General features: G+C 45.1%; 1 protein-coding gene across 2 annotated transcripts in view; it reads left to right on the top strand.

Moving 5' to 3' along the window:
- The window catches only part of MYO5B (myosin VB), a 338,131-nt gene that overhangs the window by 197,307 nt on the left and 115,500 nt on the right, over window positions 1–25,324 (top strand). For both annotated transcript variants that reach the window (XM_058557083.1, XM_058557084.1), the window contains exons 8-11: window positions 4,365–4,472; window positions 8,362–8,471; window positions 14,021–14,286; window positions 24,945–25,026. In XM_058557083.1, the coding sequence (XP_058413066.1) occupies window positions 4,365–4,472; window positions 8,362–8,471; window positions 14,021–14,286; window positions 24,945–25,026 (566 nt within the window). The remainder of the gene's footprint in view (window positions 1–4,364; window positions 4,473–8,361; window positions 8,472–14,020; window positions 14,287–24,944; window positions 25,027–25,324) is intronic.

The raw sequence follows: 25,324 nt of genomic DNA, 5'->3' as shown, positions 1-25,324 counted from the left end.
GTGGTGTTGAACACAACAGTTGTGGGTCCTGCCCTCACTTTGCTTACAGTCAGTTGCAAAACAGTGATAAGGATATGCTGAGTGAGGCATAGCTGAGGTGGGTCAGAAGATTCTCAGGGGAAGTAAATTTAAATTGGGGCCCAAAGGAGGAAACCCTGGTGGATGGCACATACTATACTGGTTTTGTACTCTAGTTGTTCAGTGCTTGCAAGTCTGATTCTCCCCAGTGAAATCATAAACTTATTGGGGACAAGGACTGAATGTTACAAGCCTTGTCTGAGCACTGCCCTGTGCTGGCACCTTGGGGCTCTGATGTTGGCTTATGGTTGCAAGGGACCGGGAAGGCAGGCCACGTCAAAGGCCACTGCCATCCTCTTTCCTTCCCAGAGCGGGGACGTGGGCCCAGTTGGTCTTTTCAGAGCCAACCTGTGAGAAATGAGAAATTTTTTCTAGGGCCAGTTTTATAGAAAATGAACAAGTACTGGCATGATCCATCTGGCTGTATTTGGACATTTCGTCCCAAATGTAGCTTTAAGGTAATAGGGAAGAAATCCTCCTCAGGTTTTTTGCACTTACATGAGTGTATTGAGGTGAAAATTGACTTCTCCTTATTCTATGTCTTGCCAAGGTTCAGACTCCTTGGGGCCCCACTGGAGCAGTTGAAAACTGCCCAATTCAATTGATTTATTGCTCCTTTACCTGCATGTGCCCTCCCAGGGCATCTTGTTGGAGCAAAGTGAAGAGGCTTTGATAAGCTCTTGTGCTCGAGTGTGAGGCTGTCTTCAGCCTTGTGGGTGGATTGGCTGTGAGCCCTGAAGCTTGATGATTTAGTTCCACTGATAACCCTGGTCAAGTGGCTGGAAATATCAAGTGAATGAAGGCCGAGCCAGCGGCTCCTGGTGAATATTTAGACTGCCTCACCTCCTTCCCCCTTTTCTTCACCTAAACCGTGCTGTTCAAATGCACAGAAGTCTCTACAAGACCCTTTGGCCCAGCAGCAGCTTTGTGCATTTTTCTGAGAATGGAGGGAACAGATTTGCATCCAGTCATCCACACTTTCCTCTGCCCCATTGGTGGTGGTCAATTGCGTTAAAATGATCTCAGGGTGCGATTTTTTCAAAAAAAAAAAAAAAAAAAAGTCCAATGAATAATTTGTTACAGTGTGACTAAATGATGGTAAAAAGAGGTGTAATGGGCCCGTATTCCCTTAAATACAGCCTTCAAGTAACAAGGAATAAATTCTTTTTCTTCTTTTTCATTTCCAGAGCTGTGTTGATACAGTTTATAACAACCTCTCCTGCCTTGCACAGGTTGGAGCATATCCTCCGTGTGTCAAGTGCAAGCCCTTGGCCGTGGCCTTGAGGGTCCAGCACTCTAATCCCTGGGTTCATGCCACCTCTGTGGCCTGTGCCCTGCCTGATCCAGTGTCTGCCTGTGGAGTCAGTTAATAGGGAACTTTGTGGTATATTTCTCCTTGGGAATGCTAAGTAAAGAGAGACCCAAACTGGAGGACAAGAGACGCTGCTCTAGGGTGGGACAGTCGGTGCCAGCTTCGTGGGCCTGAAAGGAAAGCTGAGATCCAGGCAGGCTAAGCAGACAGGAGAAAACCGCCTCCTGTTGGGATGTCTGTCTTCAGAGGGTCTGGAGAGTGATGTAACAGAGGTGATTGCAATCCTTAAACCAGATGGAAAGGAGACAATAATTTTGACTGGATTCAGTTCATTTAGTAGAGAATGCTGTGACTGACCCGGGGCGGGGAGGAGGGGCCCTGCAGTGATGAGCCTCACCTGGAAGGAGTTGTCTGCCGGGCCTGAGTTGGGGAACGGGAAGCAGGGGAGGTGGAGTGGTTGGTCTGACTCAGAACATCAGGCCGTCAGACCCTGGCTGTTGACAATGAGGGGTCTTTGATAGAAGGTGAAAATGCCTCCTTCCTCCAACGTGGAAGTCGAGTGGCCTCCTCTGGAGCCTCAGGAGACTGTCTTTCTGGTGTGCCAAGCCAATACTTCTGATCATGAGTTAGGTTGTGTTGATGACAAAATCATGTCGTAGGTGCACAACCGTCTCCACAATAGGGTGATCAAGTAATGGACTCCCAAGGCCTGGCCAAACTCAGGGTGAGCCTGGGCAACCCCTTAAAGCCCCGTGTTCCTCACTTTGTCTGTCAGAAAAATGGGAGTAAATGATATATTTAGTCATCTTCACGTGGGTACTGTAAAAATCGTCAAATCGAGATACTTTGAAAAGGAAGTGTAAAAGGAAAACTGAACTGGTGCTTTTATTAAGCCTTTGAAACCATTATATTACTCAGCACCAGAGCTCGCAGGGTGATTAGATATGAAAGAGCTAAATGTGCTATTTCCACCAAAACCTAATGTGACTTCCTTCATAAAACCTCATTTCTGCTGTGGCTGTGAGTGAGCTTGGGGTGAAGTCCTTCCTCTCCCAGTTCAAGTGCCTCTGGTCTTCAGAGTGGGTTAAGTTACTCCTCCAGGAAGCCTTCCCTCCAAAAATACAGCTGAAATTCTGCTCTTCATTCCTGGGGGCAGAAGTGTTGCCTGATGAGTATAGCTCAGGTTGTGTGGGACGGGGGTTGGGGGCTGGCTTCTGCCACTTCCTGGCTGGGCCTGGCAATGAGTGCTTGACCAGCCAGAGGACTTGGCAAAGTTTGGTGTGGCTTGGAACATAGGATACTAAGAGGAAATGGGAGAGACCAGGAAAGAGAAGTAGGCAGGTCCATTTAAGGCATGAACAGTGGGTAGAGCTGAGGAATGAACAGAAGGAAACTGGTGTATCTGGGATGTAGAGATGGAGAAGGAAGGACGAGGCACGAGTCTGGAGTGGCAGGAGGAGGCCACGAAAGATCCAGGAGGGTCTCCTAGATCCTTTGACCTTTTCCTTGAGGGCAATGGGACAGGAGGGGGATCTCAAAAGGGCTTTAAATAGGGGAGCTGTGTGATCAGGGTTACCAACAGTGTGGAGGTGGATTGGAAGGGACAGGGGCAGAAGCAGGGAGACTGGTTTAGAGTCTTTTGCAACAGTTCCCAGACCACAGATGCTGAAGGTCATTCCAGGGCAGTGGCCATCAGGATGGAGGAAGGAGAGATTCCAGAAATTCCTAGGAGATCACATGGGAAGGACAGGTGTTGAAGGAGGACTGGGCGTTGTAGTGAAGCTGCATCTCGGCACCTTGAACTAATGTGCGTTTCACCATCATGCCCAGGTCAAGGGAGAAGAGTTTAACTGGTGTTTTCAGGGGAAGAGGAAAACCAGCCAGTGTCTAGTGTCGGCATCTTGTCTAAATCGAATGTTATTCGCTTAGAAATACCAGGTACTAGGCAGGTTTGTACCACACAAATGTACTATATTTTGCAGAAAATTTAAGTGATTTCAAGGGTAATTTTGATTAGATTCAGTTGGTGCCTTCAATGCTGACTTGCAAGCCCTGCAGTGTGGATACTACCCAGGGCTTTTTGCGTTTTTGCCCTCTGCTGAGGGTGGCTCTAAATCCTATGACAGAACTGGGCCTCCCCTCACCAGTTGTCTCTTGGGCTGTTACCAGAAGCCTGACAGAAGAGGAATTGAGCTGGGGGATGAAAGCAGACATGTGAGGGGCTCAGCCTGCATTTGTTCATGTGCCTGAATAGCTCAAGGTGCCCCAACCTGGTCAAACAAACAAAACCATGTCACCTTGGGCACATCACTGCCCGCCCCTCATTTGTCAAATTGAGGATGTCAGGCTAAGATTATTGACAGCCATGGAAGCCTGTTGTTCTAGGGTGGGTATACATTTCACTTGTGTATATCAGATCCCTTTTAAAAACAAGTCTGGGGCTGGCCTGGTGGCATAGTGGTTAAGTTCGTGCACTCTGCTTTGGTGGCCTGGGTTTTGCAGATTCGGATCCCAGGTGCAGACCTACACTGCTCATCACGCCATGCTGTGGTGGCATCTCACAAAAAATAGAGGAAGATTGGTACAGATGTTAGCTCAGAGACAATCTTCCTCAAGGAAAAAGAAGCAGATGAGCAACAGATGTTAGATCAGGACCAATCTTCCTCACCAAAAAAAAAAAAAAAGTCTGTGGTGAATCCTACTGTAAATTGACCTATTCATGACTTATCTTTTATGTTCACAGGTTTTTCACATACCAGTTAACACAAATGCAGCAGTGTTTTCTGTCTGTGTAATCCAGTGTGCAGTCCCATTTGCCATTGTCAATAAATATAATATTTTAAAGAGTCCCACATCTGGCTGGGAATAAAATTTGGTCTGGGATGAGCAGACATCTTCATGGGTCGTGATCTGCAGGTAAACCGGGATGGAGCTTCTCTCCGATGCCTGATGCCTTACCTCCTTGCCTTCACAGCATGTGCGGAGGACTTTTTCTACACGTCACAGGGAGGAAACACATCCATCGAGGGTGTGGATGATGCTGAGGACTTTGAGAAGACTCGACAAGCCTTCACGCTCCTTGGTAAGGAGCTTTTGAATGGGGGAGAAAGCCCGAGGGTTGATTTCATGGAGAGAAAAGCAAAGCAGTGTCCCATTTGGCTTGCCAACCTTCATCAGCTGATGGCGAGGCCTTCTCGCCCTTGGTGAATGTCTTCTTACTCTCTCATTCCATTCGAGCCTTGGGCTCCAAATCTTAAGGCTTGGTGCTCTGTTGACCTTTCTTAAAATAAGGATTTGAGAGTTGTGCTCTCAGGCACTGCGAAGTATCCATTTTCACTCCTTCCAGCTGTTGACGCCAATGGAGGAAACCCAAGAAGAGCTGTGTCTTTTGGTGCTGTGGTCGGGGTTTAGAGGCAGTGTGTTCTAGCAGAAAGAACATGCCTTTTGGACCAAACCATCTATGAACCGCAATCGTGGGGTCCCAGTTGGAAGTAGACTGTAAAGTGTGGTAGCTCTGTCATACGTACAGTGTTGTTTCTGTTATCGCTATTTCCATGTAGAACTTAGCAGTGGAATCCTTCAAACAAGATCTCTCTTTCTTTCTGGGGCATAAAAAGCAGTAGAGCTGGAGCAAATTGCCCCTTCTCTCCTGCCAGTTTTGGGGGAGAAGAGCCCCAAGTGGTAAGGTGGAAGATGAGCTATTCTTAACTGGGAAATTGAAGTGGTAAATTCCTGGGACCTGCAGCCCCAGAAAGCAAAGCCTGGGAAGTCAGCCTGAAACCCATGAGGTAGCTCTGGATGGCCCTTGTGTTTTTCCCACCCCTTCCCTGACAGAGACAGACAGTTGGCTTCTGATTCACGTGACTAACCCCAAGCAGCAGTTCTTAGATTATTTGGTGGGAATCAGGGAGGTTTTATCCAGTTTCCAAATGAAACATGGCCAAACAGGACACACTCGAATCTCTAAATGGGGAGAAAACCAGGACTTCATGTGCTGAAATCTGAGTGCTGTTCACTTCTCTGGATACCTGGTAGATAGATATGGTTTGTCTTTTGTACCCGTAAAATATGGGTCAGGACACAGAAACCACACTGGTTATTCCAATAGAGAAAAATTAATATAAGTAATTGTCAACTAAAGCAGTAGTAGATGATTAACTACTGTTAATTACGTTAACTACTATTAATGGGGAGTAAGAGGACTTTCGGGGTCCAGAAGTAGCAGGAGCAAAAGAACTCTCTCTAGAGTGAGGAAGCAGCCAATAAAAGAATTATTGACTAGCAGAGCCCCCCACGCCTGGCTGAAATTTCAAGCACTTCTAGGAGGATGTTGCTACCACCAGATCAGGAAGCCGACTGGTGGTGACGACGCTGCCGGAGGGTGTGGGCCGGCACTGGTCTGTACAGCAGCCTGCAGTTGCCCAAGGGTCTGGTGGGGCCAGAACTTCTTAGAAACAGCTGCTAATGGGGAGAGCATGGCCTGGACACATTAGCGGGAGCTCACCTGGAAGGTTGCTGGGCTCCTAAGGTGAATAATAACCGTGGAGGACCAGAACCGAGAAGAGAAATGTCATCTTGCTCCTGTTGCCTTACAGAGTCACTACAGTGCCCTCTGTTGACCAAGCAGCAAAGGGGAAATGTTTGCAGAGTGGAGCTCCAGTATCACAAAGCAGGGCGAAGGAGCAGATTTAAAGCTGAGAGATAATAAGTTGATCACTGGCACCCCTGACTTCCCCAGCATCGCATAGCTGTTTCCCTCTCCAGAGGTGGAAGCAGGTTTGGAGGAGACGAAGCTGAGCAGGGTAACATTCTGCCCAGTTCGTCAGAGAAGGGAGAAGGCCTCTGGCGGCTGCCCCTGTAGTGCTGCTGTGAGCAGTGGGCATGAGCTGATCCGAGGAGAAGGTCATTCCCTCTAAGGCTCTAAGGAGACTGGATACTTTCATTTTCAAAGCAAATGGCATTTGTAAAATTAATTATTTTAATAAGCATTTCTTCCCTACTGTTTAATAAGGATGTCCATTTTTTTATTCCAGAGATTGGCAAACTTTTTCTTAAAGAACAAGATTGTAAATATTTTGGGCTTAGTAGGCCATATGGTTTCTGTAGCAGCTACTCAACTTTGCCACTGTAGTGAGAAAGTAGCCACAGACAAAATGTAAATGAATTTATTTATTTACGAAAACAGGCTGTGGGCTACCAGCCATAGGTTGCCAACCCCTGCTTTACTCCTCTGGTTTTATTGTTTGATTTTTGTTTGTTTTGTTTTTTGCTTCCCATAGTGAGATGCTGCTTATTCAGTGAATCCTGTATAAAGAAGGGGTTTTTTGGTCAGTATAGTGCAGGAATCTTAACTATAGTTAGGATTCAATATTCACTACTTAAATTCCTACCATGACTGGGTGGTTAGGTCTTTGGAAATTGACGAAGCATTGGTTCCTAAGAATAAGTGAAGAAGAGCAAAGTGATATATCCCTCTGGTCCTGTGATGGTCCCAGCACCCACTTCTGACTAGTACTTCTAATGGGACCCACTTGAGAGCAGGACACTCTAAGCTCTGATCAAAAGCCCAGTGCTTTACTCCCTACAGAGTCCACAACCATCTAGCTTCCTGTCTTATCCTGGGTATCAGCCTCTGGCTTCAACCTGTCTTCCTTTTTCCAGTCTCATTCAGTTACACTGACCCCAGATGTATGCCTAAATTCTTTGGCCTCTGGCTGTTTTTTGGATTATTAGATGAAATAAGACCAGCTATTTGAATGACAGGTACATTTCTGTAGACATTTGCAAGTATTTGCAGTCTGTGTAACAGCCATCAACTCAGTCATTCTGTCACTCATGTTTCTGAGCACTTACTGTGTGCCAGACACTGAGGATATAGTGATGAAGCCAGAACAGGGTTTCATTATATTATTATTTTTTTACTTTGTATATTTTGAGAATATTATGTAATAAAAATTGAAAAGTAAATCCCTGACCCTATGAAGCTTACATGGTAGTAGTGGTCATCTGACATTTTTAAAGTCTAGAGTTAATTTGTCTAGTTCATGTTTGGGTTGTCTACTTTGTGAATTGTCTGAGTAAAGTTTTTAATCCTAGAATGAAACATCTTTATTCCCATTTATGTATGTGTCACTGACTTTGTTTTTTAGCCTAAGTATTTTTAACGTTAACTGCAGTTGGGGAGAGAATATAGGGGAACAGTTGTATTATTTCTTAAACTGAATGGTAGATTGACTGTGTTCATTATATTATTCTGTAGTCTTTTTTATAAGTCTGAAGTTTTTGTAATGCAAAAAGAAATAATGCCATAAAGCTCAATATAAATTTTAAGAGATTATCCATGTCTTTGATAACTAATGTGCGTAAATAAATTTGACAATAGGTGTTTGCTGCCACAATGGTTCCAAGGTAGATGTTGTATGTCTATAGCCATAAAGGAGCATGTAGCGTGGCGATAGCCTCCAATGGGGAACCGCTAGGAGCCAGCTGGCCATCCAGCCCCAAGGAGAAGTTTCTCCTCTTCTTCCCCCATTGGCACCTTGGATGTGTGTCACAGATGTTTGCAGGATATTATGTTGGGAGAAAAATGATTGCAGATAAATGACCATTCTTATTAAACCCATAAAAACATCCATAAAGTGTTTGGTTGAAATGAAGTCCAAAATGCGTCTGCATGATTGCTGCCTCTCCTTTGCTCCTGGAGAAGTTAAAATAGTAGCTTGACCCATCTGGTTTGATCAGGACAATCAGAGTGAGGATATTTCCCTTTTAGTCCAGGGAGCGCTTTTGCCCTCTGAGCTGTTCCTGAGAGTGGTAATTACTTGGTGAAGAGCCTGGATCATTTTCGGAGTCATTGGCCCTGAAAGGAAACCCAACATTTTTTTTTAAAGTCCTTAAAAAAAGGGTAAAATGTCCTTTCTATCCTACCATGGATATTGAGTGTCATGCATTCATTTTTTTTTTCCCCCCAGGAGTGAGAGAGTCCCATCAGATAAGCATTTTTAAGATAATTGCTTCTATCCTGCACCTTGGAAATGTGGAGATTCAGAGTGAGCGTGATGGTGATTCCTGCAGTATATCAGTAAGTTGCACACCAGCACCAGAGATAAAATGTACACAATTTACTTGGTTCTTACAGTTCTATACAACTGAAATGTGTCTTTACACTTAGAGGACGCTCATGGGTTATTTATTCTTAACAGTAATGATTTCTGTTGCTTTGCTGATAATTTTTTAAAAGAATGAATCCTTTTCAAATCAACTGCCATCAAATTTCTATCACTGAGGACAGGGAATTTAGTGGCTATTGAGTAAATTCTTTTTGATGGATTGGTTTTCCAAGTACCCTGAGGTCCATGGAATTCTACAAAGTGTTATCAATCCGTGAGTACTTTCCGAGCTCCGGACTGAGGTGCATGCTGCAAGGATATGAAGGAGTGTTGGACACCATACTTGGTGACTGTCTCCAAGGAGCCTACAATCTAACTGGGTAGACCAAACAGATGGCAACCCTTGCAAAGATTTTGACAGTACGAGGCAGAATATTGTGAGACATCTATGTAAAAGTATTGTAAACTGTAAAGTGCTCCATAAATGCTCATAATGACTGTTATTTTCCTGGTGCCCAATGTAGAACCTAATATGTGATAGATAAAAAATGTCTAAGTGAGTGGATGTTGGAGTAGGGATTGGCACAGAAGTAGAGACAGCAACTATTGTGTGCTCTCAGGTGTTTAATGGTGTCTGGCTACACTAAAGCTGGTATTCTGACCTTGAATAAGGGAATCTGCAATTGTTTATAATAGACCTTTTTTATGTCCATTGGTAGCTAAGTCCTGGGAGGTACAAATTATAATTCTTGCTTCCAAGGACGAAGAATTTAAATAACCAAATTCTGGGAAAAGACAGACAATACTACAGAATAGGAATGTGGGCATGTGTCCATGCCACTCATAAGCTGATGCTTTTTCAAATGAGCAAACATTTATTAACCTCCTACTGTTTGTCTAGGGTTAGGGGTTATCAGAGTTAAACCTGGCCTGCCTTTAGAGAGAGGAAGACCTGAACTGTAGCTGGCATCTGGCAGAACTCATCACCCTCCCCCACCCCTGCCCCATACATTTTCCCTAAAAGAGAAATGGTGTTGGGTTTGGGGGGTCCCCAGGGCCTGTCAGGGCTGCTGCTATCTCAACGTGGAATCTGCAGCCTCGTGAGAGCTTTGAGGCTCACCTGCCTTGGCCTGGTGTGAAAGGAGGGACTGTCAGGGCTGGGCAGTGTTAGGTGCCCATGGACATTAATGTGCATGTGCCTGTGTTTCCGTGTGTGATGGGACAGTGAGGTTGGCAGTGATGATGCTATGAGACAGACTGGGGTCTGCAGAGGAGAACCTGTGCCTTGGGGGGGATGGTGGATGGGCCTCCAGTACAGGCCAAACACTCTAGTGAATTAATCTGAGTCCTGGGGCCAGTGAAGTATTGCCCCTTATGTCTTTCCCCTCATGAGAAAGGCATAGAGAGTCTGTGCCTCCCCCAACGTGTACCCCAGTAAATGTCCCATGGTTTCTTAAGGCAACCATACTCTGCCTGGCATCAGGAACAGGTGAGATTAGGAAGGTTTGCACTGAAAAACTCTTGGTTTAGGCTGGTCAGATGCAGGAAAGATGACAGACGTTCCCTTAGCCTCCAACCCACCCAAAATCCCACCCCTACTTCAGTCCCCTTCGTCTCTGAGTCACATCCATGGATTCTTACAGCATTTGTATCTCCTCTTCATGGTGCTTAGCATGCTTGTAATTTTACATTTATCATGTGCTTATTTGCTGCATGTCTGTCTCCCTCATGAGACCCCAGAGTCTGTGAAGGCGGGGACTGTACTGCTCATTATTATATCACCAGCACCCAGCACAGGTATCTGATAAGTAGGTGGATGGACGAGTGATTGAGCCTCTCTAGGCTCAGGGGTGATGCAAGTGAGAGTTGAGTGAACGGGCAAATCTGAGGTCTTAGTAGGGATTGATGGTGAGCCTCCAGAACCAGGTCCAGTGGGTTCCTGGGCACCTGCAATTGGAGATGGGGCAGGGCCAGGGCCTCTTTGGAAAGCCAAGGCTTAGGCTTATAAATGAAGTATCTTTCTGATCTTATAGCTGATCCTCCACACCCATCCTCTGAGGGGACATTCAGGTGAGAAGAAAGTGAACGTTTATTGGTAGTATTTGAATCAACACCTGTTTCTCCCACTAAACTCGAGGGCTGTGTCTGTTGTGCTCGCTATTCCTGTCCTGACACACATTGGCACCCACTCAGTGTTTGTAAAGACTGTATGAAGGTGGGAATATCAGTGCACGCTTGGGGAAGAGTGGACGGAGGATACAGGTGGTGGAGGGAGGGGAAGTGGTGAAGGGAGGGGAGGAGAGAGGATGCCTCACAGGTAGGAGTTTGGATACCACACGACACAGCAGGCTCTCTGTCTGAGAGACTACAGGAAGTCAGAAGGCTTTTGAGCACAGACACGCAGTCTAGGCTAGTCTTATATTGTTCTTCAATTAGCAGTTGTGCAGAGAACTAATGGAGAGTGACTCAGTCAGGACTGCCAGGGTTCAAATCCTGGCTCTGCCACTTGCTGATAGTCACTTACCCTTTCTGTTTCCTCCTCTGCAGAGTGAGGGTGACGTTGCCTACCCTAGCTCAGGGCTCACATGATTGAATTCTTGACTATTATCATCGTTGTTAGAACCAGAGTGGACCTTACGAGCGTCCCTCTCACTTCACAGCCCAGAGAGGAAACTCTTGCTCTAAGGTCATAATGACAGTTCATGGCAAAACCACGTACAGTTCTTTCCCCTACACACTGCCAGTCTTGCTTCTTCCACTGGACTGTCAGTCCCTTGAGCCGGGGCTGCCCTTCATGAGCCTGATGCCTACCATCAGTGCTGGGCACGCAGTGTAGGCTCGAGAAGCGCTTCACTAAATGGTTGCTAGTGCAAGTCCCTCTCGATGGATTTTGGTTTATTCCTCGGGCACATAGGGTGGGCCTCCTGCTGGGAAGGCTGTCTATGCAGATGCAGTGTGCCTTCTGCTCAGTAGTTTTTATTTTTAATTAAAGCACAAAAATGTGTTCCATGACTGCCAGAATTACCTTGGAGATGCAACAGCATGCAATTACCTGGACACTAGAGGCAATTTAATTTCTTGAATTGGGCGATATGGGCCCACAAAACTAATCTGCTACCTATGATGACTGGCTATTTTTAATGGATTTAGCATCATTTAATTAAACTTAAATGTAATTGCACAATGTTAAATCGGTTTCAGTTAGCCTTTAATCAGCAGTCAGAAGAGGGTAATAGAGAGGCAAGCCACCTCCCACTGCAGCGGATGGGAACCTGTCTCAGGGTGGCTATCAAACAGTGTCTGAACTTGTGGTCTTTTCTCCACTGCCTCCACCTTGGGAGGTGCCAGGGAGGGGAGGGAGCCTGTGGGCAGGTGTTGGGTGGTCATGTTTGCTGTCATTCACATGTCAGGGAATTGAGCTGCAATGGATTCATTGCCTAGCAATTAAAAGTTTCTTGGCAATAGGTCAGATTAACAAGTTGGACACTTGCCACTCTGAACCTGTTGCCCGCCAAGCAGTCCCCAGGCACTTCACTCTACCACATATGGCTTCCCGTTTGGAGCAGGCGGAGGGCAGGTGGGGTGGCCGCAGAGTAAAAGGCTGTTGGCCAGGAGCAGTGGCCTTGGCAGCCCCACCTGCTGAGTGAGTGAAGAGACAGGGCCTCCCGCACCCACCTGGCCCGAGCTGATCCTCTTCCCAGGCTGAGCTAGGAGCGCTGGGCTACTGTCAGGGAGCCTCGCTTCGCCTCCTTTTCCCCATCTAAACATAAGGGGGATTGGAGTAGAATGACAGTTCTTAAGGTATTTTCCTGGGAACCTTAACCCTCAGCAGTTTCTTAGGAAGATAAGGGTTCTTGGGTCAATTAAGTTCAGGAAATGCTCCGTAAAATATCTGTCTTGGTGCTTACAAGGTGTGTTAACAAACCACTTGAGCTGTGTTTAACCTGATGTCACCCCCTTCCCCTTCTGTTAAGTAAAGCCAGTTAACGTTCTTTGTAACTACTCCACAAACCATACTTTGGAAAAACACTGGCCTTCATGACTTTTGAAGGTTCTTTCCTATTCTGACATTCTGTTTTATGATTGTGTTTGTTTTGGGTAGATGGATTTTAAATATCTGTAGGAGAAAAAAATGGCCTGGGGATATGGTATTGAGGGGGAAATGGTAGTTATCTGTGTTAATTTTCATTGAACAAGCCCTCACTTAAATCCTACAAGACAGCCTCATCAGAAAATGAGTCCCTCAAGCAATTTAGGGCCATTAGGAGGTGGCACATCCTGTTCTAAAGGAATCCCTCTCAGCCTCAGAGTTAATAAGTTCCCTGGCAGGCTCATGGCTGGGTTATCAGCTTTTCCCAGGTGGATTTAGAAGAAGGAATGAATAATGGGTGAGAGGAACCTCCAAGGAAAAGCAGGTTTGCCATGGGGTGCCCTAAGTGGGCAGCAAGGATTATCCAAGAGACTTATACATTTGGGTGAGATAAGACAAGATCCTGTGGGTGATCTGGTTATCAATGACTCAAAGGCCAGGTGGTGTGATTGTTACTTTGGGTAAATAAGGATCAAGATCAAAGGCAGCTGGGAGAAGCAGCTGGGTATATTGGGTAGAGGGAGGTGGAAGGTACCCGGGCAAATCTGTGCTTCTCTGGGACACAGCTTCTTTCCTGTATGGAGAAGGGACGTAAGCTGGAATTCCTAGTGTTTTTCCAGCTCTAAAGGTGTGATGATGTCAGTCAGTGTTCCAAGGGATCTTCTCAGGTCAAAATCTGTTCCTTATTTTTGTCATTTGTCCTAGCTTTCCGCCTTAATTCACTTTTTTCTCCAAGCAGCAAGTGCTTTAAGAATATAAATAAAGGTCAGTTACGTGTTACTTAGTATTGCTGAGGCTTAGATGAAAGAAAGTCTGGGACACTTAGGACGGAACAGTATCAGTGCGGGAAGGGACGTCGTCCGTTCAGGTTCAGCTCAGGGCGTGTTTCCAAGCACACAGCGTTAGACCAGATGCTAGTTGAAGGTAATGCTTGTAAATGAGGACTTCTTTCTGGGCCGTGGGTTAAGCACTGCCTGTGGAACTCTGCAGATGGAAACTATACATTCACCGTGATTCTGCTGCCTTCTGCTCCTTACTCTTAATGGATTTTCCATTCCTAAGCTATCAATCCTCATTCTCCCTTCACTCGGGGAACCCTCTCCAACCAGTTACTCTGCAGCCAGCTAGCAATGGAGGAGGGGACAGGAAAAGCGGAGAGAGTTTTTGTTTTGTAAAGCCCCAGTGATGTGGTCATTAGCAGGTGTAATGATCAGTTAGAGCCACGCTCTTTGGGCCCTAATTGTCATCCACTGAGTGATATGAGAGTGTGTGTGAGGCTATAAGAGCAGCGGCTGGCATGAAACAGGTTTCTCGAGTGCTGGCGAGGCCTTGAGTTGGGCTCATTCTCTCCCTCGGCAGGAAGGGGAGATCATGGTGGTGGGCTGGTCCTCCGCGCCTCTCCTGAACCCATCTCCCCCGTGTCTCCTCCAGCCCCAGGATGAACACCTAAACAACTTCTGCCGACTGCTCGGAGTGGAGCACAGTCAGATGGAGCACTGGCTGTGCCATCGAAAGCTGGTCACCACCTCGGAGACCTACGTGAAGACCATGACCCTGCAGCAGGTGGTCAACGCGCGGGACGCCCTGGCCAAGCACATCTACGCCCAGCTGTTTGGCTGGATTGTGGAGCACATCAACATGGCCCTGCACACCGCCCTCAAGCAGCACTCCTTCATCGGGGTCCTAGACATCTACGGGTAGGCCTGCGCCCATCTTCCTGCCCTTCACTCCACCTGGTGATCCTTAGTGTCCTCCTGCCGGCATTTTAGAGCCAGCAGGGGCCTTGGAGACCTCCCAGATGTTCTCAACTGGGAGAGTGTGAAAGGTGGGATGGCATTTTTGGTTGTCACAGTGACTAGGGTCACTACTGGCATCTAGTGGCCTGAGGCCAGGGATGCTACACCGTGTCCTATAATATGGAGGACAGTCCCAAGGAAGAATGGACCCTATCAGGACACCAGTAGCTTGCCCATTGAGAAACCCTCTAGACATCCCTTTTTACAACTGGGAAGCAGGCCCAGAGCGGGAAATGTCTTGCTCGGCATCAGACTGGAACTTAAATTCAGGTTTTGTATCTATGTTTTATTTAAATCTACTATTTGACCTCATTCATGATATCACCAATCAAGATGATTGTTTTAATACCGTAATTTTGCCCGGCGCTGTACAGATTTGTGTTGTGTGTCTTAAGTTTTGAAGTTTCTCTTCCTTTCAGAATTCTAGCCTAATGGAAAGGGCTGTTATTTATAACAACATATTTTGCGCATGGCACAGTGGAAAGTTTACTTGACTGGACATCAGGAGACTGGTGTTATGATGCGTTGCTGTCACCGGTTAGCTGAATGACTCTCTACAGATCACAGCCCCTTTCTGGTCTTTAGTTTCCATAGCTCGAAATGAAGTTTTGAGCCACAATCTCTGAGGTTCTTTCCAGATGCTTGTAGAATGGTTTGAAATTATATGTACTGGGTTTCAACCTCCCTTGCACTTCTTGTATGATCAATGTCCTGCCTTCTTTAAGCTAATAATAGGTTAAACCCTCCTGGATCTTTATATCATAGAAGTCATGGCTTCTGTCTTAAAATAGAAATTCTGACCCGTGAAAGTATGGAGTTGTAAGAACAGTAATGCTCTAGTGGAAACAGCTGCTTATGGGCTGATGCGCTGGGATTCACCTTATATTGTGGCTGTAGTAAAGGCCAGTCACCTCTAGAAGCAGCCACTTCCCTATGCAAAGATAGGCTGTCCCACTTACATCTCTGCTGCTCTCGGTCATCATTGGGTTTCAAATCAAACCATGTAGCATGCTGTGGACGTAAGAGAAGAAGGAGGAAACTTGATTTCTGGCATCACAAAGGCCTCTAGAACATGCTAAAGAGTTAAGTCACCTGCACGAGCTATGTGCTACAAGAGGCAACGGAAGAAACTGTAGCAGGGTCAGTCTGAGGGTTCGGACACAGTGCTGCAGGAGTTTCACGGCAGGAGGGGGCATGCTTGTTGGCAGTGTCAGGGAGAGCTTTCGATGGAAAGTGAGGTTTGAACTGGATCTTGTAAAGGGAGGCAGTATGGGAGGTGGGGGAGGCACCCTTGGGAAGAGAAGCATGCTTAAGATGGCAGGAAAAAGCTGAGTGTGAAAGGAAACCTAGGCGATGGAATAAACAGTGGAGAATCACCCCAGTGGGAGGCAGGAGAGTCATCCTCCCCAGGGCCCCTCAGGGCTTTAGCCGAGTGACTGTGGGCAGGCCACTGCTCCTTCTGGTCAGTCAAGTGCCTGCTATGTGCTCAGCCCTTCTAGTTGCTCTGGGGAGAACATAGAACAGCTTGTGCTCCCTGGGAACGTACTGCCTAGCTGTCAGCAATTAATTCTGTTTTGTTCTTCCCTCTGCCATGAGTATTTTCAGGTTATTGGGTTTGCCAAAAAACTGACCTTTAGTGTTACCTTTGGAGGTAAGACCCAGAGAAACTGAGGCTGCTGCGTCTGACCCAATTCCCTTAATCGACCTGGACAAGAATCTAATTACTGAGGTTTCAATTTGGGAAGATTAACCTACAGACTCATTGTTAATAGCATGTAAAAATATTATGACTTCAGTGCTACTGATATGTAAAATATCATGCCTCAGTTCTGTTATAGTTACATACTGTCTTAGCAGTGCCTTGAGTTTAAAGAGAGGGGTCCTCCGTTCCCAGGGATCCCAGTAAAAGGCATTGCTCATTGGCTGGGGACCTCTGTGAGTAGGGCTCTTAGTGCTGCTGAGTCTGGAGATGTCAGCTGGGCTCATGCAAGCTGAGACTTTTGTGATTATAGTTGCCATTTAATTTTTATAGTTGAGTTTATTTTCTCTAAGGTCCTGTGACTGCCCAAAAGGGAGAAATAGATTACAAGGAAGGCCTGTCTGTGGTTTGAAAGGTAGACTTGTCCATGGATGGGTGGGGATCCTGAGGACTCTGTCTCCTGTCTTTGGTACCAGCTTCTGACCTCTGCATTTCAAAGTGGCCCTGGGATCCTTTGAGAACATCTGACATCTTTCCAGTGAGAGCAGGTCCCGTCAAAGGGTGAATAAGCATGGGGCTGTGGACCAGCACTCTTGGGAATTTCCAACCCTTTGTGCTTCCTTTCAGGTCTGCTATGCTGTTTTCTTTTCTCTTTTTTTAACCCTTGCTTTTTCTCAGAAGCTAATTTACTTTTTCAAGCTGGGTCATAAAGCAGTCATGTTTAAAAAGTGATTCACTCTCCTGGAGAGAGAGACATGCCATGCATGGTTACTTCTCCATAGGCTCTATGCAGTGCCCAGTTCACACCCTGTGTGCAGAGCTCAACATAGAAATTAGATACAAGGCAGTTCAGAGTTAACAAGCTGGCTGTCTATCTGGGCCATTTGTTGCTAAGAAAGCACTTACACACGTTCCCAGAATGCACATATGCATGCTCTTCAACATATGTATGCTCTTCAACAGTTCTGGTCTGCTGCGAAATTATTGCATAAATTTGTACTGGCCTAGGCACTCTTTTCAGAGGGTATGTAATAGCTCTTAGGAATTTAAAACCAGAAACTTCACCCCAGGAAAGCAGGTGACTTGAAGTCCTGTTTCTGATCCATCAAGACAGTGACCTCATTTCTTAATCTGGGAGAAAATGACATTTGGTGGAAATCTGAGATGACTCGTGTGAGCTATTTATTGTCATCTTCCTTTCCCAATCATGGTGTCTTTCTGCCTTATTTCCTTTGGCTTCAGATACCTTCCAGAAAACCACCGAATCTCTTTTTTTAAATGTGATCATCCCTCAGTTATCTGGAAGTGGGCATCATACTTGATGCCGCACCTCTCTTGCCCTCTCTAATCACCTCCCTCCCATTTCAAACTAATTCCTGTCTTTAGGGCTTATTTATAATATAACTGTGGGAGTGATTCTCTCGAAAGAGCATTTCATCCTCCATGGTATCAGAAAGCTCCAGCATTTTTTATTTTTTGTTTTCTACCCAAATGCCTCACCAGCAAACACTGGAGAGGGAGAAGACATCTATCCACTGTCTCATTCGTTGTTTCTCAGCCCTAGTATGGGGATGCTTTGGTACACATAGAAGTTGCCCTTGGGATGACCTAATGTCTTTGATTTTCTTACTCTTCTTTGTCACTTGTGAGCAAAAGAGTGGCATATGGAAACTGGAGATAATGGGAAGGATGGTGGAGATGTGCTTCTGAATACATTAAACCCCATTCATTAAGAGGGAAGGAATAAGGAGTTGGCTCCCTCTTTGAATTAAGTTAGAAATGCACGAAGCTAGCAAATAAGAGTGAAATGGCCACCCCGCTGCCTGCCACAAGTAGGCACTAATTACTTCAACTGGGATAACTGTCCCCAGATAAACTATAGCTCCTATCTAGGGCATTATTGGCCCACCAGCCAAGTTCATTCTAGAGACACCTGAAAAGAGTTCTGTAGTGTAGGAGCCACTCCAGATTTTTTCTGTAAATGTTTAAAATGTTACTACAGAATCAGCCAGAGTGAATAAACATTCACTTCTATATATATAAACAAGCAGTGCACGAGCTAGCATCGTACACACACATCTCCCCTTATCATGATGTTCTAACTGGTAGTTAATTCAGGCAGCAGAAAAGACTGTGAACTCCTAAATAAATTGCATGGGCCACAGCTGCCTCCATCACAACTACAGTGAGTCCCTACCCTCAGGATCTCCTGAACATTCCCAGACACCCAGTGTCCTCGTAGAAGGATGGCTTCCCTTACATCTTACTCCCCTACCCCAGCTCCAAAAAAGTGCAAAGCAAGCAATACCCAGAGCAATTTAGCCAATCCAAGCCAAGCTGTTTTCCTTAACTAAGGATCTGTGAAGTTGCTTGCAGGGTATTTCTTACCTGGCAGGGGATGGACATGAATAGGAGAGAGCCAGGCAGCTTTTGACTGGGGTTTCCTTTTCATGTTGCACTAACCAGCATTTGCCTCTACAGGCTTGATTGATTGCAGTCTTAATCCTTTATTCCTCTCCCCTCCTCAAGGCAATAAAATATAAATGGCTTCAATTTGGGAAAAATACACATTTATTTGTCTTTGACTTCAGCCTTTAAAATGCCAAGGTAGCAGGGGGCTTTGGCTATGGCCAGTCCATTCTTGATGAGAACAATTGGCATAGGAGACCTTTGGAGCAGGGCAGGGTGTCGATTTGTGCCTAATGCTGTGGAGCAGTGGGGAAGAGGATGGAAGAGGAGGAGAGGGAGGATTGGGCCCCAGGAAGCAGGAAATGGGATTTTATATCCTTCCCAGCCCTCATGTTACTTTCTATGTCTCTTTAAATTAGCATCCAACTCTATTAAGAATATTCACACTGTTGTGCAACAGGTCTCCACAGCTTTTTCATGTTTGAAAACTGAAACTCGATACCCATTGAACAACTCCCATTTTCCCTCCCCCCAGCCCCTGGTAACCACCGTTCTGCTTTTTGTTTCTATGAGTTTGACTACTTTAGATACCTCATGTAAGTGGATTCATACAGTATTTGTCTTCTTGTAACTGTCTCATTTCACTTAGCACAGTGTCCTCAAGATTCATCCATGTTGTAGCATGTGACAGAATTTCCTTCTTTTTTAAAGCTGAGTAATATTCCATTATATGTATATACCACATTTTGTTTATCCATTCGTCCTTGGACTTTTGGGCTGCTTCTACCTCTTGGCTTTTGTGAATAATGCTGCAATGAACAAGGGTGTACGAATATCTCTTCTTTTAATTCTTTTGGATATATTCCCAGAAGTGAGATGCTGGGTCATGTGGTAATTTAATTTTTAATTTTTTGAGGAACCTCCATTTTATTTTCCATAGTGGTTGTACCACTTTGCATTCCTACCAGTAGTGCACAAGTGTTCCAATTTCTCTGCATCCTTACCACACTGGTTATTTTCTGTTTTTCCGGTAGTAGTCATTCTAATAGGTATGAAGTGATATCTCATAGTGGTTTTGATTTGTATTTCTCTAATGTTTAGTGATGTTGATTATCTTTTCATATGCTTCTTGGCCGTTCATATATCTTCTTGGGAGAAATGTTCAAGTCCCTTACCCATTTTTTAATCCAGTTATTTGTTTTCTATTGTTGAGTTGTAGGAGTTCTTTATATATTCTAGATATTAACCCCTTATCAGAAATATGACTTGCGAATATTTTCTACCATTCCATAGGTTGACTTTAATGATATATCTTAAGTAAACTTCTTAGGCCCACTGTTTGCCTTCATCATTTTGATGGAAATTATTTCTTTGTTTTGTTTTGTTTTCTTGGTCTCACTTTTCAAAACAGACTTACAGATAATTTCATAGTCTCAATTTAGTTATTTGGAGAGGACTACCCAGCTCCTCTCTGACTAGTATCAAAAGGTTTCATGGAGAATGGAGGGGGAGAAGTCAGCAATTACATTTACCCTCCAGCCTGTGGACAGCGGCCCAGTCCTGGACAGCCCAGAAGATTCCTAGACGTGTCTTTTTCAGGATGGACCTGCATAGCTCAGCCCAGTGTTTTCAATCTAGCAGTTCACTCGAAGTCATTGGGTTTGCCCTGGAATCTCCATCTCCCTGGAGAGCCTTGTAACTCGGAGTGCTCTGAAGTCAAGCTCAGCTTTCCAGAATTGCTCAGACACAGCCCTTTGGAGTGTGCCTGGAGCCAGACACCTCTACATACTTTTAAGGTTCAGACAAAGTCCCATTTCTCTTTGTCCATGCCAGCACCCCACCCTCATGAGCTCACCCTTCCTTAAAAGCCTATAACACATAAACTCTCTCTTCCTTGGGAGGTTTCATATGCTGGTTTTCTGTCATCTTCCCAGTAGCTCTTTTGGGCAGAGACCATGACTTGCTCTTTTTTGCAGCCCTCACAATTCTTGGGGCAGTTGACGGTTTGGGAGAGGATTGCCATAGGGTGGGCGTTTTCCTGTCCCACACTCGAGTTCCAGGCATGAAGAGGATCCAGGAATTGGAACACAGTGCAAATGAATGGACTTAGGTCCTCCAGAAGAATGACTCTTCTTGGGCTTAGAATACGAGCAGTGCCTAGGACTGTGTTGTCTCTGAAGGACAAGTCCTGTGTGGGGACATCTAGGCACAGAGAGAAGGACATGAGCAGAATTAAAGTCCTGCCATTCTCAAGTGTGGCCAACATCCTAAGATTATTTAGTAAAGAGATCAGAGGGTTGGCCTCCCTAACAGACCATAAGGTGCCATTGTGAGATTTCATGGGCTTCAGGAGGGAAAGAGACCTTGACTTTTAATAATCATTGTCTAGAAGCTCTGCTCTATATCTGCCCTATATCCCATATCTTTTCATTCAGCCTTCGGTAGAATGGTAGAGAGTGGTCTTTGTAAAATAGACGAGGCTGAGCTAAGAAGTTCCAGTTCCTTTGACCCACGCTCTAGGGGAAAAATTGCTTCCCAACCTTCAAAGCATCTCATGGCCTCTCTGCTCTGGAGCGAGAGGTTCATGGAGGTTAATAATTAACTCAAAGTGACTGGTTGACTTCTTTTTATTGCAGTTTCACTTTCTAGCAGACATTACCTTATTTTTAGAGGCATTTGTGACCCTTACCACACCCTGGAATTGGAGTTGAATGAGAAGGAAATTGTATTCTTTTCCACTACATTTTGAGGATAGGAGGAAATTGAAGTAGGGGTGACAGTTGTACCACAACTAGTACAGATCTCAGGTCACAGCCTTGTCTTCTATGTTTTGACCTTCCTCCCACCCAAGGATACTGGTCTAAATATTCTCAACGTTAATTTTACGGGAGAAATCCAATTCTTTCTAGTATATAAATTTCTTTGTGACATTTTAATTTTGTGAACTATAAATTGATCCATTGTGTTTATTTTAAAGTCATCCCTGTAGATGGGAAGAATTACTACAAATGTAATTCCACTGTAGAGGAGAAGTTGCTCTATATCCCTGGCTGGTTTTCTGAGGTCAGTCCTCTTAGACATTTTCCAAGCTACCCAAACCCCTCATTCATCTCTGGCCCTCCGGCATTTCAGTAATTACACTAGATGGCAGAGGAATTGTTACCAGATAATATCTTAGAAATAGGGAAATTATGAGCTAATTTCAGTCCATCTCAGATTAATGAGAATGTTCTTTGTGGAGTGCTACCAATGTAAACCTTTAAAAAATGACAAGCGGGAGATATTTAAATCCTTTATCTGTGGAGCTCAGTACAAGCTCTGCCAGCACACCCAGTTGCTAGTATCTGGGCAATTGCTAGGGTGGCTCTTTTATCTTCCTTCTGGGTTTTATTAATTAAATTTCCTCTGGCTATCGTCAGCAACCTCTCTTGGGGTGCGGTGCGGTAAGGGGGAGGAAATGAGGTTCTAAGTGATGTAACTCGGTCTGTAGGACGATCATCTGGGCTGGGAGGGCCCCAGTCTGGCAGACACAATGCCTCCCTCCTGCATGGTCTAGAGTGCAGCTCCAGCTTGGACCTTGAGTCTTTGATCTTATTTTATTAACCTAGAATTATTTCTCCTACGCGGGCATGACCGAAACTGTTCTTTAATGTGGTTGTCTCTGAGCAGTTGGCTCCTTTGATCTCAGTGATTTCTCACTTCTCCAAATCTCATTCCTTGGTAAGGGAGGTGGGTGCAGAGGAGGAAGAGAAGTCTGGTGTTTTCTGGGCGCAAACCCAGCCCCATTGGGTGGGGTGTATCTGTTTTCTCTCTGCTTAAGGTTCTCTCCACCACCACCACCATCCCCAACCCCCACCAGGGGCAGCTGCAACGTTTCTATTTGGAAGTGGAAGTTAAAGAGCGTAATGTATTTGGAAGGGCTGACATAATTTTATAGAAGACTGAGAAAATTCAGTTGTCCATATTGAAGACTGAGAGGGGTGAAGATTGAGGTTATGGAGAAGGCTGAAGCCTGTGCCCCAGCCCCAGATGCCTCATTGGTGTTGCCACTCTCCCTCTCTCCATGTGCTCAGATACTTCCTCTTCTGGGAAGTTATCCTTATTACAGCACTCTCGAGACATCTCTTCCTCCTCTTCTTAATGAAACTTTTCCTCCTCTCTGAATTAAAAATGCAGTCTCAGAAATCAGACTCTCTGGGTTCAAATACTGGTTCTTTTGCCTACTGACTCTCTGACTTTGGGCAGGTTATTTAATCACCCCATACCTTAGTTTCTTCAACTATATGATGGGGTTAATAAAAAACCCTAACTCTTCTTGTTTGTTGTGAGCATTGAGTGAGTGAGAGCTCATGAAGCACTTGGGGCCTGGTGCTCTGTGGGCGCTCTGCCGGCTCATTCAGCCTGTTGTGTGAATGAGAGAAAAGCATCTCTTCCTCCTAGATTTCTGCCCCTTCTCACTGCCTTGGCCTGATGACGTTGCTCGGGGAGTAAATGGCCCCACTCCTTTGTAGCTAAAGTTACTGGTGCTGTTATAGTGTTTCCAGCTTGGTGAGCAACCACATACATTGGTTGTATAAATGAATCACATCTGCGCACCCTGTTAGTCATTTGAAGTAAGTCCTCTCATTTCCACTTTCCTTAACGTCTTCAAACCTTTTCCATTACTTGGCCACCACCAGCCTAAGTCACGCCTTGATTGGATCTCTCCTGGATTATTACTCCACTAGGAACTGCCTTACTCAACTTCCTGCCTTCAGTCTTGCACGTCTTCCTCCAAATCACAATTTTTTTCCACCTTCCTGCCAGTTTCTAAGATGAAAATCTGATTGTCATTTCTTAATTTAAAATCCTTCAAATTCTCCCCATTGCCGCTGGTAAAAATCCCTCAATGTGTCATACAAGGCCTGCAGGCAGGACCCCTGCTTGGCTCTGCAATGCTGTGTCTCATCTCTACCCATCCTCCTCTCTGCGGGCTCCACCCACCCCCCAACCTGCAGTGATGGAGCCATTTTGCAAAGATTTGAGAAGAACAATGAATGACTGTGTTGATATTCTAAAGTGTAAAGAGGTCAAGTAAGTCTATTTTTAAAGTTAAAACCCAACAAATACTTCACCAGCCATCACAGACAATTCACAAAATACAGATGACTAGTATACACGTACAGAAAAATGTTGAGCTCTATCAATGATCAAAGAAATTGAAATACAAACAAAAATATTTTTCATGTACTAAGTAACCAAAGATTTTAAAAGTTAATCTACACTATTGACCAAAGAGCTGTGACGCATTAATACTCCTAGTGAAGGGGAGGGAGACTGACCTGAATGGAGCACAAGAGAACTTTTTGGGGTGATAAAAATGTTCTATATCTGGATTGTGGTGGTCGTCACACACTGAAGAATATTTGTCAAAAACTTATCAAAATATACCCTTAAAACTGGTGCATCTCGTTGTGTATAAATTCCAACTCAAACATGAATTTAAAACATATTAGCCAGTATTAGGTGAACAAGATGCTTTCATACATTGGGAGGCAAGAGTCAGGGGGTGCTGATAACATAAACTGGTTCCGGCTTTCTGGAAGTTAATTTGCCTCTACCATTTAAGAAAACAAACTCTGATGTGATGATTCTCATTCTAGTATAGCATCCTAAGAAAAGAATCATGAATTGAAACCTGTATATACAGTATTTGTCACAGCATTGATAGCAGGTAAAAACTGGAACAAGAACCCAATTTTCCAGCAATATGGGCTGGGTTAAATTATGATTCATCTGTCTGGGGGCCACCGCCAGCCCAAGAGGAACCTTTGTGTGAACGGGAAAAAGGCATACCCCCTTGGAGGAATGACCCCTCCTAGGCTTGAGGGGGCACTAGATAAATTGCAGCCCCACTTGTTCCCTTACCTGGGCATCTTGTGCAAACCCCAGGTCTAGCGCGTCATCTCTGCCTCATCAACCACTGTATGGATCAGATGTTAAAACTGATGCCTTTGAAGAACAATGACATGGGGAAATGTTAAATAACAAATGGGACACTAAATGACAAAAATAGGTATGATTTTATATGTAATTCTAATTTTGTTTAAGAATGTGAAATCACCAAAAGGGAACCTACCAAAATGTAACTGGTGGTCAATATGAGAGATTGAATCATGGTTGACTTTCTCTTTTTTACATCTGCTTTTTCTAAATTTTCCTACTGTCAGTGCTTTTTCTAATTAAGAAAATGGATATTTTATTCTTACTCTCCTAATTTAACAGGGCTCTCTGTTGGGCCAGTACCTGCAACAGTGCTCTCTTTGGGTACAAGAGCAGAAAATGGGACTTCTGTGTTGGGGTTAAGGGTGGAGCTGGATGGGAGTAGAGGATGACCTCGTTGAAGTCCCAGTGATTCCTTCAGTAAAAGGACGTGTCTCTTACTTTGTCCTCTCCTCTTTCCCTTCTGCAGGTTTGAGACCTTTGAGGTGAACAGCTTTGAGCAGTTTTGCATCAACTATGCGAATGAGAAGCTTCAGCAGCAGTTCAACTCGGTAGGCTTGGTTTCTGGACCCAGAGATGTTGGGGTGGAGAGACTTCTCTCTCTTCCATGGAGTGACAGCCTAGGCTGCTTCTCTTCCATTCAGGATCAGTGTACTCTAGCTCTGCCCTGACCTTCCCTTGATTTCCTGGTGGTGCCCCAGCTTTAGGCAGGTGCTCCCCACTGCTCAGGAGGAGATTTGAAGTGGGACAGCTGGATGGAGGGGGTAAATGATCCTCCCCTTGTCTTTGACTCCCACTCCTCCTAAGCCTAGGCTTCTGGGGTATTTGAGCAATTGCCAGCCGGATATG

The sequence above is a fragment of the Diceros bicornis genome, chromosome 16 (assembly GCF_020826845.1).
Source record: "Diceros bicornis minor isolate mBicDic1 chromosome 16, mDicBic1.mat.cur, whole genome shotgun sequence".
Lineage (NCBI taxonomy): Eukaryota > Metazoa > Chordata > Mammalia > Perissodactyla > Rhinocerotidae > Diceros > Diceros bicornis.
This window is presented reverse-complemented; position numbering and strand designations above follow the sequence as displayed.